The 14494-nt window shown below is 39.5% G+C and overlaps 2 protein-coding genes across 4 annotated transcripts; one reads left to right on the top strand and one right to left on the bottom strand.

The window, feature by feature from the left end:
- Nucleotides 1794-4956, top strand: LOC109716714 (cyclin-dependent kinase F-1). Its single transcript, XM_020242263.1, has 2 exons — nt 1794-2410; nt 3820-4956. The coding sequence occupies exons 1-2, from the start codon at nt 1913-1915 to the stop codon at nt 4741-4743; spliced, it is 1422 nt and encodes a 473-aa protein (XP_020097852.1). The 5' UTR covers nt 1794-1912; the 3' UTR covers nt 4744-4956.
- LOC109716712 lies at nt 5171-12323 on the bottom strand. Of its 3 annotated transcripts, none has more exons than XM_020242261.1 (5): nt 12133-12323; nt 10813-10992; nt 9262-9698; nt 8022-9163; nt 5171-7228 (listed from the first exon to the last, which is right to left on the bottom strand). In XM_020242261.1, exons 2-5 carry the CDS (start codon nt 10962-10964, stop codon nt 5708-5710), a joined length of 3252 nt encoding a protein of 1083 aa, XP_020097850.1. In that variant the 5' UTR covers nt 10965-10992; nt 12133-12323; the 3' UTR covers nt 5171-5707. The 3 variants fall into 3 exon arrangements, with proteins under 3 accessions (XP_020097850.1, XP_020097849.1, XP_020097851.1); XM_020242260.1 differs by having other exon boundaries at nt 10813-10987; XM_020242262.1 differs by lacking the exon at nt 12133-12323 and adding an exon at nt 12094-12108.

The raw sequence follows: 14494 nt of genomic DNA, 5'->3' as shown, positions 1-14494 counted from the left end.
CCGCTGCGACAAAGAAAATCAACACATCATTGAAACTATTCTGCCGGTAAGATTTGTTCCGTCGCATTTAATTTCGCTATGAGATTTGTTATATAAAAATAAAAACTATATCCCTTGTGTTCTTCATTCTCAATTACCTAAGTATTCAGTATTCACTGATTTTTTCTCTGCGCAAGTAGAAGTGCCTTGCTATTTTGATGAAGTTAACCGAAGAATTCAAAATAGGAGGACCAAATGTCACACGATTTATAGATTGAGAACCAAAATATAATCTACTATAGTAAAATAAAAAAGGAAAAAAATTGATATAATAAATAAAAAAAAATCCTTGAATAGAAAGATATAAAATATGTACTCCACCTTGAAATGAGAGTTTAATCCGCCAACTCCTCTCTCAAGGGGGTAGAATAATGCTAGTCAACTCGGTCCTCACTAACCTACCGTTATTCTATCTATCTATTTTCAAAGCGCCGCAGTGGGTTCTACATCGGATAGAAACTCTTAGAAGAGCCTTCTTCTGGAAAGGAGGTGACAGCATTTCTGGAGGAGCACGTCTTGTCAACTGGAAAACAATCTGTAAGAGCAAGAAAGAAGGTGGGCTAGGGATCAAGGATATTGAATCTATGAATTTGGTGCTTTTATCCAAATGGTGGTGCTGCTTCTTTAATGAGCCGCATCTGCCTTGGTGCAAAATTATTAGGTCTCTTTACTACACTAGGAGAAGGCCCCTACACAAGGGTCGAACCTTTGTTCCTTACTCGCAGTGGTGGAAGAGTGTGGTTCGTTGTCGTGACGTCTTTAAATGTGGTTTATCTTTCGAGCTTGGTGACGGGCGAAATATCAGGCTGTGGTCTGACATCTGGACAGGGGAAACGCCCTTGAGCACTTTGTTTCCGGAAATCTATGCAACTATTGTGCACAAAGACGCTCAAGTATCTAAGTGCTGGAATGCAAACGGATGGCGTTGGCGCTTTATCACCAGGGGTTTCCAGGTGTCTCAATCAGCCCAACGCCAATCACAGCTGGCACTACTCAAAGACTTGCTCCATCGTACCCATCTGTGCAGCAGACCTAATTTACCCAAATGGCGATGGACCACCAACCAACTGTTTATAGTCAAATCCTTATACCAAATCCTCAATTACGGTGGAATTCGAAACCGGATGAACCAGCACTTTTGGGGATTGAAAATACCAATCAAAATCAAAATCTTTACCTGGCTGTTACTTCGAAAGAGACTACTCACTGCAGACAGGTTGCTCACAAGAGGCATGGTCCTGGACCAACATTGTGTGTTTTGTGCGTTATTTCCGTGGAAAGCCTGGATGTATCACTTGATGCCCTGGGGGACGTCCGCGAACTTTGGTTCAAAGTAACTGAAACTCACGACGCCACGGCTAGAACTAAAGGCTTAACCCTCCTGACGGCAATCTGGTGGGTCGTCTGGACCGACAGAAATTCAACTATTTTTCAGGGCATTTCCCCCAACGTCGTCCGATCAATTGAACGCATGAAACTTTTGACTTCCAACTGGAACTCACTTCTTTGAGCTAGCTCTCTCCCTCTGCTGCTCTCCCTCTCTTCTTTTATTTCTTTTCTGTTTATTTTGTTTTTTACATTTTACTTTTTCTGTACTTCTTTTTTCGGTCTCGGAGGCCTCAGCTGCCACCATCTTGTACGCTTAATTCATTTTGCTTTATGGATAACTTCTCAAAAAAAAAAAAAAAAAAAAAAAAATCCACCGGAGTGGCAAGCGTCGTAATTATCTGCGCTATTGAGGGGTTATTCAGAAACCATCCTTGCTTCAACCTCGTGTTTGCTCTCCTCTGCTCCAACGAACGCTCGCTCGCTCGCTCCCCTTCCTCCGAACCCTAGTTCGCGAACCCCATCCCCTCCTCCTCCTCCTCCATTAATGGCGATCGAGGCGCCCTCGTCCCGGAGCTGGAGCATCTACGGCCGCGCCGAGATTGCGGAGCGCTACGAGGTGCTCGGCCGCATCGGCTCCGGCGCCTACGCCGACGTCTACCGCGGCCGCCGCCGCTCCGACGGCCTCGCCGTAGCCCTGAAGGAGGTCCACGACGCCCAGAGCGCCCTCCGCGAGATCGACGCGCTCCGGGCCCTCCGCGGCGTCCCCAACGTCGTCCCCCTCCTCGACCACTTCTGGCGCGACGACGGCGACGACGACGCCGTCCTCGTCCTCGAGCTCCTCCCCTCCGACCTCGCCGCCGTGATCGGCGCCGCGCGGCGGAGCGGGGAGCCGATCCCCGCCGCCGACGCCAAGCAGTGGATGCTCCAGATCCTCCGCGCCGTCGACGCGTGCCACCGCAACGCCGTGATGCACCGCGACCTCAAACCTTCCAATTTGCTCATCTCCGCCGGCGGCGTCGTCAAGCTCGCGGATTTCGGGCAGGTTTTGAACTATAAAATTTCTCTATCTATTCTATGAATTTATTAGGTTTTATGGGCTCACTGATGCAAAGTTCGGATTTTTAGGTTTGGTTGGTGAAGACACGATTTGGCCGAATTTTCGCGCAAGAGCTCTCTTGGTTTCTTTAGTTTGTGTATGTGGTTGAAGAGTTACAAATGTTCAGTTTTGAATCTCTGGTTTTGGCTAATAGTAGGGCAAATTGCTTCCTGGTGATTTTAGAGTTGATAATTGGTACCGAAAAGAGTTCGGTGGCCAAATTACTCCCTCAATATGAGTAGGGCTAATTAGTTAATTGTGAATACTTGTACTCTTATGGAGCTCGTAATTTGGCTACCGAAATCTTTTTCTTTACTAATCAGGTCAGAATTCGTCTAATAGTTTAACCAATAAACTTTTTCCTACCATATTTTTGATTGAAGGAGATAGAAAGCGCTTCTTTGTGGCACTACTTATTGCCTATTTCATGATCCTTATCAGCTATGCACTTAGGAACATTTGATGATGTGTGTTTGTGAGCTAATGATGAAAATGAATCTGCTAGGAGAGGGATAAATTTGGTCTCTCTTTTACTCTTTTAAGAAAAGAGAGAGTATTCTTTGTTCTTTTCTTTCTAGTTTATCTGAAGAAGCCGTTAAAAAAACCTTCACGAGTTCATGCTAGTGAGTATTAGCTTCAAATGTTATAAGATGTCTATGCAAGTAGGTAGCCTCTTGATGCATGGAAATAGTTGTGTTTTGTCCATCGTGGAGATTTTTTTTTCTTGATTTCAGACTTGGAAGGACGTGATTTTTGTTGTTGTTGTTGTTGTTGTTGTTGTTGTGAAGATCGTAAGGACTGTAGAGCAACAGGAGCTACTCTTTGATTGCTGAAAGTAAGGCCTTTTGGGACAGCAAAATATCCTTTTTTTTATTTGACAATGATAAGCGGAAAGAGGCAGTAAAGAAACTTCTTAATAACCTTTTGACTAGATTAAGTAGAGTTTCTGTAGTGTTGGGACTACATTACTAGCAATCAATCAGTTTCAATCCGGTTCATGTTTTTTTTCTCTCTTTGTTTTTTAAAAATTATGAAGCTTGAGTTCGACTCTGTTGATTGCTTTATTTTTTTGGTAGGAATTTATACTTCTCTTTCTTGGGAAAACTTCAAAAAAACCCTTTTGTGATGTAGCACATTTGCATCTTATTATTCTGTGGTTCAAAGCACTTTGCTTCCTATGTTTTCTGTTTTAGTCAGTAAGCACAGTGGCACAGATTTTGCAGTATCTGCGTCAGAAAAGTAACCACTTCGATTTACTGTTTTTTTGGTTCCTTACTTTTGCCTGCAAATAGATAACCTTTCCTTATTGTTTAACTAATCATGCTTAATTATTTAACACCGGTACTTCTTTCCAGGCGAGGATGCTTCAAGAGCCAAGTTTTGCCACCCCAGACATCAGCCCTTATGAACAAGGTTCGCAAAATGAGCCATGGATTCCTCAACAGTATGCTGCTGATGAAACAGAAAGCGTCAAAGAGCCTCGACTTCTCAGTGAAGATGACTACCTGCGTGAGCTTGATGGTGTCAGGGCGAAATTCACACAGTATGACACCGATAAGGCGATGAGTCTGCAAGATGGTGACGCATCATGTCTCGCCACATGCAGTACGGGGGACATTGAGGAAGACCGCTTTCAGGGCTCTTATTACTCCTGTGAGGAGGCGGAAGAGGGTATCGTAGGAGGAGAGGAAGAAGATTTGGGAGCCTTAACATCATGCGTTGGGACTCGATGGTTCAGAGCTCCCGAACTTCTTTATGGGTCCACAAATTACGGGCTTGAAGTCGATCTTTGGTCTTTAGGCTGCATCTTTGCCGAGCTTCTCAGTTTGGAGCCGCTTTTTCCTGGGTCTTCAGATCTCGACCAGCTCAGTAGAATCATCAGTGTTCTGGGGGACTTTGACGCAGAGTCCTGCCCTAGTTGCTCGAAACTGCCAGATTACGGCAAGATTACCTTTACCAAGGTTGAGAATCCAACCGGTTTGGAGGCATGCCTACCAAATCGATCCGCCAAGGAAGTCAATATTGTCAAAAGGCTTCTTTGCTTTGATCCTGCAAGTAGAGCTACTGCAGGGGAGCTGCTTTCGGATCAGTATTTCACTGAAGAGCCTTTACCTGTACCTGTGGAACAATTGAGAGTTCCTGCTAGGGATGAGCAAGATGAGAGCTCTCCAGAGGAATGGGGTGATTTTAGGGATTTGGGGTCGGATTCCGACCTGGATGAGTTTGGCACCATGGGTGTCACTACAAATGAGAAAGGCTTCTCCATTCGCTTCGAATGAAACGAAGTTTTATATTGCTATTTATCTTTCTCTAAATTGTATTTCGTGCAATATGAACCGAAGTAGTTTGTCGCCTTTTTTCGTCGCTTATGATCGTTGCGAGGACGAATACTACTGGCTTGTATTATTTGGACAGAAAATTGGCATCAGGAAAAGGAGTTCCAGGTATAAAAATAATCTGAATTTGTTAATATAACAATTTGTTTTCCTGATTGTTCGTGTTGTTAAAGATAACCATCGAAAACTTAGTTGCCTAGCGTGGCATATTGATTTTTTTTTTTTCTTTTTCAGTACCTCGAATGAGATGTATTCACTTAGTTATCTAAATGACATGAATTACAACCTCACTGGAACAAAAACAAAATACACGATAAAATTAACGATAGCATAATGCTTTGTCTACACATAATGCTGAAAAAAAGAAATAAAAAAAAAAAATCAAACTTTAAGAGCCTTTTCTCATAATACATCCACCACGACAAGCCATGATACAAAAGACCAATCTATGCTTATGATCACAATCTTAAATATTCTCTGTATACCTGAGATTGGGTTATGAATTCCAGTTTTATTTCATTTGCACAAAACCAAGAAAGAAAAAAGTTAAGCAGCTAGAGAGTACAAACCACTGACAATTGGAACACATACATACACTTGCTGTTGACTAAAGCAAATCAATACATTCTTCACTGCCCCTCCTTTTTCTTGGCGAAGGCCTCTAACATGCGATTCCCAGTCGACAAGAATTCTCTTCATCGTCGTATGTATTCAGATATTACATGCAGCTCAGAAACCACTCTACAGTTCGAGAACGAAAGAAGAGGAACATCACCATTTTTACCTGCACAAGCCTTCAAAAAGATTTGAAGCAGTTCCAGTGAAAAAAGAGATCTTGATACTGAGATAGAGGCATGCCGTAACATATTTTCTTTCGCTAGCTCTCTGGTTTCATCATCTCTGTAGTCTATCGTCGATGTTGAAATGCAAAATGCGAGTTTCCAGAGGGAATTGTATGTCTAGGCCTGGTGCTGCCACTGCCTCGCATATACTCATTGTTTTCATCGACTGTGGTGAAGTCCGCAGGATTTCTGTTTATAACGCAAATTTCCGTTGTGCTGAAGCTTTTCAGGGGCTGAAATGCTCTTCTCTGGTTGCTGATGCCGATATCAGCGATATTATCCCTTCTGGAAGAACATCCGACATGTGCAATAGAATCTACCAAGCCAAACCTCTGTTCCGAATCCTCATGTCCGGAAAAAGGAATTTGGGGGTTCGGAGTAAAAGGTGAATAAGCTACCGGGCGCAGGCCTTCGGAATTTTTCTGTGCCTTCGTATAAAATTGTCCGATTCTACACGCTGTTTGTGTTCCACAATTATCGGAACAATTAGATATTTCCTTCTGCAGCAAAGACCCGAGCACGCCAACTCGAGGAAGCGGTCTGAACGGTTTGTGGAAATTTTGCTGATTCTGATTATGGTCGTAAAATTCAAACCCATATTCCGCGCTAATTAATCCTCTGCACTGATTGCTATACTGAGGAGGTCTGTGGAGAAGTTCTATTTGGTTTTCATTTGATGGTCCATAAGGAGAAAAGTCCGAGCGAGAACATTTAGTCCAATCCATCAGCCTAAGAAGATGCATTGCTGGTATAGACTCATTTGTGTACAAATCTGGTGGTCTCACCATTTTTGGTTTGCATACATTCCCTTCCTCGAGATTAGAAGATAATAGTGAGAACGGCCTTTTTTGAACAGCGAATCGAGCCTCCTCTTTCTTATGCTGCAGTTGGGCATAACTGTGGCTCATTGAATTTGTTGGGCATAAGAAATCATTCATCAACGGCTTCATATGATTGAAACTTGTATCGAGCTCTAGAGCTTTGGGTCCACAAAGAATGCTATGTAGTGGCACAGATGACTCACCATTGGAAGTATTCACCTGAGCTGAAAATTCCATATTACTGTGACTGGATTGTGGGTTCTGAATACCGATTTGGTTCCAAGTACTACATTGTGGAAGGCATTTGTCATTGGGACAGGTTGAAGAATAAATGCCCATAGTACTGCTCATTAATTCATTCCTGCTAAAATTTGTGCCCTGATTTCCAACACCATGGGAATAATCGAAATCTAGTATCCCAGGAGTCCAAACAGCAGTTGGTGAATTACTCTGCACGGTGTTTTTCAGGAAAATGTCAATGTCGACTCCAGGTGATGCCTTGTTTTCATCGACCTCAGTGATATTTGGGACATAACTATTCTTCGTAACTTGCGGCATTGTTGATGAAGTAGCATTGGTTTCAAAAGCTGCTTTGCCGTTAGCCAGGTGTCTCTCATGCTGATTTTTGGCCAAGAGTTCAACAATATCCATAGGGATGTCATCTAGAGTTTTCTTCTTTGATGTTGATTCGACTCTTTGCTTCTTATTAACTGTTTCCTGAAGTGGATAGCTTACATTCTTGAGCCGACATTTGTCTAATGAAGCCTGAAATGAGCTCATTAGATAAAAAAAGAGAAATTTAGTCTATAAGAATGCATTCATAAAACGAGCAGATAATTCTGGACAACAGCATCATAGAAAGCACATATAGCAGTGAGCCCATATTAATCTGGTAATTACGTATTATGTCAAAAACAGTTACCATAATTGGGAATTACATAGGAACTTTTTTTAATTCCAACTACAAAGTTGGAAAATATTGCCTAGAGTAGTAAGTTTTGCAAAGTTTGTCTCTTTGAACTATTTTGACTTTAACCTAACAAGAAAGATACTTGTGTTTAGAAAGAAAATGCAAATGTTTTTTAGGGTCAGTGTAAATAGTTTTTCCTTTCTTCGCTTTTTGTCAAATACTTAAGAAGAATAATACTTTATGTTTTTGAGCAAAAATAAAAACTGCACCAGAACACTTCAGGTTCCGAAAGTGTCAATCTTTGAGATATTCACATTTCATATAAATGCCTCTACATGAGTATTTTCCTAAATCAAATACATAGGCATAAATGTACTTAACCCTGACAATCAAAATGACAATCATCCCATAACACAAAAAGCATTAACAAAGAGTTCTTTATGGTCAATAAAGACAGAAAAAGGGTAGAAACAATGTTCCAATGTAGTTTTTATTTCTTTTTTCATTCTTTAGTAATGCCATGCAAAAATCTCACAATAGTGTGACAGATAAAACATTTGATAACTAAACGAATCAGCATAAAAAAGATGGAACATGGAGCACAGCTGATACTTTGATTTATAAACGTTTGCAACAAGAGAGCAGTACCTTTGACAAATTCAGGTGGGAAGATTCCTTATTAGTATCTTGGCATACCTTCTTAGTCTTCCTACCCAACTTTGTTTTATTGGCATTGTTCTTAAAGTTTTGGATACCATCTGAGCTCCTACGAATGGCCAGTTTTGTTTTTCTTTTTGCTAGAATGTCCCTCTGGGACCCACAGTGTGAACGAGGCATCAGATTCCGCAAATCACGCACAATAACTTTTTGCTTCAACTTTTCAGCTTCTCCTCTTTTAGGATTAAGATAAACATCATTTTCAGCACCTGAATGCCCAGTAGGTTTTGAGTTGACAATAAGAGCATCAATCTTTCTACTTTTTGCTTCCTTCTTGTGAGCTTTTAATTTTTTACTAGCTCTTTTAAACCAATACATAAGAGAAGAACCATCATCTTCAATTTCAAGAGATTTATATTTCTTCTTCCTCTTGAAAGGTTTCCCTTGAACATTTGTAGAAGCATGATCAATTGTGCCATTAACATTTTGATCTTTCCATTTGGATACATGCAGTTTTATGGTAACGCTACCTTCACTCTGATCAGCTTCAGTGTCATGGCAAAACTTAGGAACCTTTCTAGAAGTGCTCAATTTTTCATTATTTATGATGTCAGTTAATAGCCGTACCTTCTTAGCCTTTTTGCGATGAAGTTTTGTATCTGACGCATCAACTTCATCAGTGTCATTTTCGGCTTGTAGTGTACATTCAGGTAAACCGACATCTTTTGCTGGTGTTTCCTGTTCATATACCTCCTTGGGATGTAGATTTGGCATGCCATTATCTAATCCAAGTTGCTTTTCAGATTCTTCCACTGGAGAAAGACAATGCTCTTTCGTTTTGCTGAATTTGCAAAGTAATTGATCGTCAGTCTCCTTTGGTGTTGTATAATTAAGATCGTTATTGGTTAAATCGAGGTCAACAACGACTTTATGATCTTTTTCGGCTTCCTTTGGTTTTGACTTCAGAATATCTTCATCAAAATAAGTCTCTGGAGCATTCAGAGTTGGATCTTCATTTCTTTTTCCTTCTACCGATGCTTTACATGCTTCACCTTTTGCCACAATAATGAACTTCTCACTTGGTTGATTCTGGACCCCTTTGTAGCGGTCGCTGCCTACTGACACTAGATTGCCTGTGATGAAGAAAGAGAAGTCATAACTCATAAGAATGAACTTATTAGATTAAAATAATGATGTAATTAAGGTGGTCATTAAATAATATTCAAGTCACCTTCTACAGTTGGGCCTGTGAAGACACAAGTAACTTCTCTTCGGCCAGAAGACACTGAATGGCAGCATTTACTGCTACTTCCATTATTTGAGCTATCCCTATCAACCAAACTTCCAACAATTTTCTCTTTCGAAAGCTGTTGAGAGCAAGAAAGCAACTTACTACCACCTGCATGAAATGGCACAACAGTTTTCCCAAAGAAGGAAGTGGAAGAACAATCAACTTTAGCACTCCGTCTTGCAGAAAATGCTCCATCTGCTGCTTGCTGTGCAGAAGCACTTTCTCTGCTTAAGCAGCTTTTGCAATCCCATCGTCTAAAATTTCTCACAGGTAATGAAGGCAACATGCTGGCATTTTCATCTGATTGTAGCTCATAGAACATACTAAACGGAGAACATGTTTTCGCTTCCCTCTTGCGAATCTGAGCAACATACCCTCTGTGTTCATGACAAAGACAACCCATCATAGAATGAGAAATCTATGGTTTCCTCCATAGTTGCTGATATAACATATTACTAATTCATAGACTGCATGCCCCTTAAGTACTCTGACCAGAAAAATATTCCCAAATTTTAAAATACTTCGTATATATGGGGCTATCTATCTTTTCAGTCTTCTTCAGAAAGGAGATAATACAGATAACATAGGTACTAATATATTATTTACATTATTGATATTATCGCTCATACGCATCAGAAAAATATATATACTTACAAAAATATGTCTGTGTGTAGATGTATTATGATGCTCAATGTGAAAGTCAACATTTGGTGTACATTCAGATTATGATTTGGTCATGCATATTAGTATGTACAATCCCCTTTGCATACTTAAAACATTATCTTCTACATACGCACACTCACTCATGCAAGTATGTTGCATGTTTCTGTCCACAAGTAATGTATGTATGTGTATCTTTTATAAGTACATGTTTCTGTGCACCAGTAATGTTAATATCTATGTTATTATGATGCTGGAATATCAACATTTGGTGTACATGAACATTTGGATGTCAGCACATGTACATATACAGTTACTTATTTAATGCTAAAAATATTTGACCATACATATCAAGATATATATATATATATGCATACGTACATGCATGCATACATGCATACATACTTACATATACACATCATATACATGCGTACGTACATGCACCATGCATATGTATGTACACAAACGGATAGAATCTGTTCATGTATCTACCTCTCTACGTACGCACACATATTAGTAATCATTTACATATATATCTCGTATATATACACTACTGCATAAAATTAAGTGTGTATTGGTGTGTCCCTAAGCAACTATTTGTGCAAGACTCAATAGAACTGTAAAGAGCTATACAAATAGGAAATAACATATAAACAATTAGGCATGACCCCATTCAGAACAAACATGCACCTCCAGACATATATGCTTGCATAACATGCATATATACGTCTGCAATCACATACGCTAAACCATGTACTTTTAAATGATATAATATATAATTTGCAGCTTCATACTTGTTTTCCAAAGATTTGGCACGGACAGAAGACTTACCTAATAGAAAAATGACCGCATGGTTCTTCATGTTGTTCACCGTCAGCGGCGGTAAGATCAACAGGTCTCACCTCAACTGCTGTAGGACTTGATAAGGAAACTAACACATGTTCCTTTCCATTGTTTCTCGCCTCCACTAAACCCACTTCCATTCCCAAGAAACTAGCATATTACTCTACACTATTTAGCACACCCAATAAGGAAAGGATCGTCTTGTAATAATAAGAAAAATTAAATGTAAAAGTGAACAGCTCAGCTAAACTAGTCAAACCATCAGCTTCATGCAACAGTGTAGTACAATCAAGTGATACATATATGGCATTCAAATTATACCCAAATGTAAGAGCAATTAATATTAGCGTTCTTGCACAGAAGAAAGAAAAGAATGCTCAATTTAGCTGTTCCAATGTTTTCGACTGTGGATGAAAAAGATCAACGGAAAAGGAGTTAATACTTGCTTACAAAAGGGGGGGAAAAAATTAAAAAAAAATTCTTATAATGCAGTAGGTGAATACAATGTAACTTCTAGTAATCGAAAGAGCTACGAATAACAGCAAAAGCATGGAGTTTCATTTGCAATGGCACCAAACTATATATCAAGGTGAACAACTAAGTGAATGACTTGAGTAGTTATAAGCAGAAAACATAATCTGCCACATGAAATATAAGAAGAGAAAATTCTCAGAGTGCAAAAATATGATTTCATAAGATCACATGGGTGATAAGAATCCATGGCTCCATTAACTCCATGAATGAAACTTGAAGAAAACATATAACATATAAGCTCCTCATAAGCTAACCCATCTCCTAAGTTACCAACCCACCACTAAAAGTCTCCAAAGATTCATAAAATAACAACCAAGATCCAAAATTAATGGTTTAAAAGCTACTTCACAGCGAACCTAGCATACATTAATTTGTCCTATTGTATATACTGCACAGCAGTAATTAAGGAAAACCCAAGGAATAATTAGTTTAAAAACCATTAACCCAGAAAAAAAAAAAACAAAAAAAAAATGAAAACTTTGCCTCACGCATAGAATTACAACAAATTAATCACCCAAACCCCTAATTTTTCGCAACCAAGCAATAGACCAATCACCACCAACAACAAACCCAGCTTTTCTAAGAGAGCATCCCAGAGAGAAATATACATAAAAGGGGGAGCAAAAACCCATCAAAAATCGCCATTTTAAGAGGGAAAAAAAGATCCCCGATTCGATCGATCAAATAAAAAACAAGATTAAACACAGAAAACCAACCAAAAGGTGGGAAAAACACCTTTAATCGAGCCCAAAAATGGGGGGGAAAAGGGGTCACCTTTCGCGGGAGAAGTTGCAGACCATTTACTCCACGGAGAACGCCAAGGAGACCATCGAGAGATAGATTACGCCGCGAGGAAATGGATGAGACGAGCTTCGCGAGGAGAGGAGAAGCGAATCGAGGGGAATTGGGGGATTAAAAGGTGAGAGGAATTATGCTTTTTTCTACTTTAGGGTTTAGTAAGAAGAGAGAGAGAGAGAGAGAGAGAGAGAGAGGTGAATGGGGGAGTAAAAGTAATACAATTTGCATCTGGAGTCCCTGCATTATCGCAATATTACGATTCAGTACCTCTTCGTTTTAACAAAATATTTTATTTATTTCTAAATCTTTTCTATGCGTACAACGCGTGCTTCGTTTTTTATTATTTTTTAAAAAAATTATTTATATTTAATTTTATCTTGCAAACTTTACGGTTGTAAAACTTTCACTCAGAATACTAGAAGCTCGAATACTATCACTGAAACACTTTAACGACAACGTCGAAATGGCTAAAACTTTTTCATATTAAAAAGAAAATAAAAGCACCAAATAGCAATATACGTAAGGTAGAGGGGCTACCCGTACATTTTACCTTAATAATAGTAATAAAAATAAAATATTAAATGCATTTTGGGTGTGGGTGTGTGGACATGAATGTTTTTGGTTGGAGAAACCCTCCTGGTGCCACGTCATCATCCATACACTTGAAAAAAATTTAAAAAATAAAAAATAAAATTAAAGATGAAGAGAGAGAGAGAGAGAGAGAGAGAGAGGAAACGAATCAGATGCCTCCACCCTCTTCATATGATCCACATTACCCCCGCACACGCGCGCACGCACACACACACACACACACACATACCCACCACCACCACCACCACCAAAAGAAAACCCTAACCCTAACCCTAACCCTAACCCTAACTCAACCCTAACCCTAACCCTAACCCGAGCACTCGACCATGGTCTTTGGGGTGGGGGTGGGGTGTGTTACACAGAGAGAAAAGGTGTCCGTACGAGGAGAAAAAGGACAAAAATAATGTTGGGTGGCGAATTGGGTGCTATTATTTAAAAGTGCAAAAGTGGTCTCTTTCTTTTCCCCAGTGGGCTATGGCTAACTTGTACTTCCTGTGTAAATATCTTTCTTTTTCTTTTTCTTTTTCTTTTTTCTTTTTTACTGTGAAGTAATTGTGTAGTGAATTTGGCGTTGGTTGGTAGGTTTTTGACTCTCGGATTAAGAAATGTGCGAGTGACCGGCTCGTTAAATAGTATGATATAACGGATGATAATAATCGTAGAGTAGATTTAACGGTAGAAAGTTTTTTACAAGCACTAACTGCTTGGTGCTTTTAAAAACGTCATAGCCGGATTCATTGTGTAATATCTATTTGAGCTAATGCTAGAATGATTTCTGAAGCACTGAACCCTTTGCCCCCGTTTGGTTCGGGGTTAAGAAAAAGTAGCTATTCCAGGGATAGGGTTAAGTTCATGGTTAAAATGGTGTTAAAATTTTTTTGTGTTTGGTTGGAGGTTGGAGTTAGTATAGGATAGTGAAAAAAAGTGTTTGGTTGGAGTAGGTGGGATAAAAAGATAATGATTGATAAAGAAGAAAAAGGTGAGAGCTCGGGATGCGTGCGGGATTAAAGTTGGGAGGGGGAGTGGGGTTAATGATTGATAAAGAAGAAAAAGGTGAGGGCTCGGGATACGTGCGGGGTTAAAGTTGGGAGGGGGAGTGGGGTTAGTAAACCCCACTAACCCGGTTTGGGGTGGGGTTTACTAACCCCACCCCAAAAGAGTGGTGTTTGGGTATAAATTGGGGGTTAAGGGGTTATTCCACCCCTTAACCCCCAACCAAACGGTGGCTAAGAGTGGTGTTTGGGTATAAATTGGGGGTTAAGGGGTTATTCCACCCCTTAACCTCCAACCAAACGGTGGCTTTGTGTTTTTAAGTTAGTTTTATGATGAGAATTTTTTAATCTACGATCGACCGTGCCAGAACTGATTTATTAGAGTATTCGAAGTATCTAAAAATTAAAATCATGATAGAATAATTTCGAAAGTACGAAGATTTTCGAATCAACAATCGGATCCGTTAAATCTGATCTAGAGTGTTTCAAATATCCAAAAATAAATTTTATAACTTTTCAGTATTATTGAGCTGATGATCAACAAATAGGCTGAAAATCAATAATTTTAATTGGTCAAGATGAGCTGTTTACAAGTTTAACATATAAACATATGTAAATTACGTAAAATTTTGATAGAAAAGTATTTATATTAATATAAAATAAAATTATTATTTTTGATCTAAAATTTTAGTGTTATACTATTACTTTTAATGAGATTTTTATTTTCAGCTGATGATTTTGAGCTGTCTCAATTT

The sequence above is a fragment of the Ananas comosus genome, linkage group 10 (genome assembly GCF_001540865.1).
Source record: "Ananas comosus cultivar F153 linkage group 10, ASM154086v1, whole genome shotgun sequence".
Lineage (NCBI taxonomy): Eukaryota > Viridiplantae > Streptophyta > Magnoliopsida > Poales > Bromeliaceae > Ananas > Ananas comosus.
This window is presented reverse-complemented; position numbering and strand designations above follow the sequence as displayed.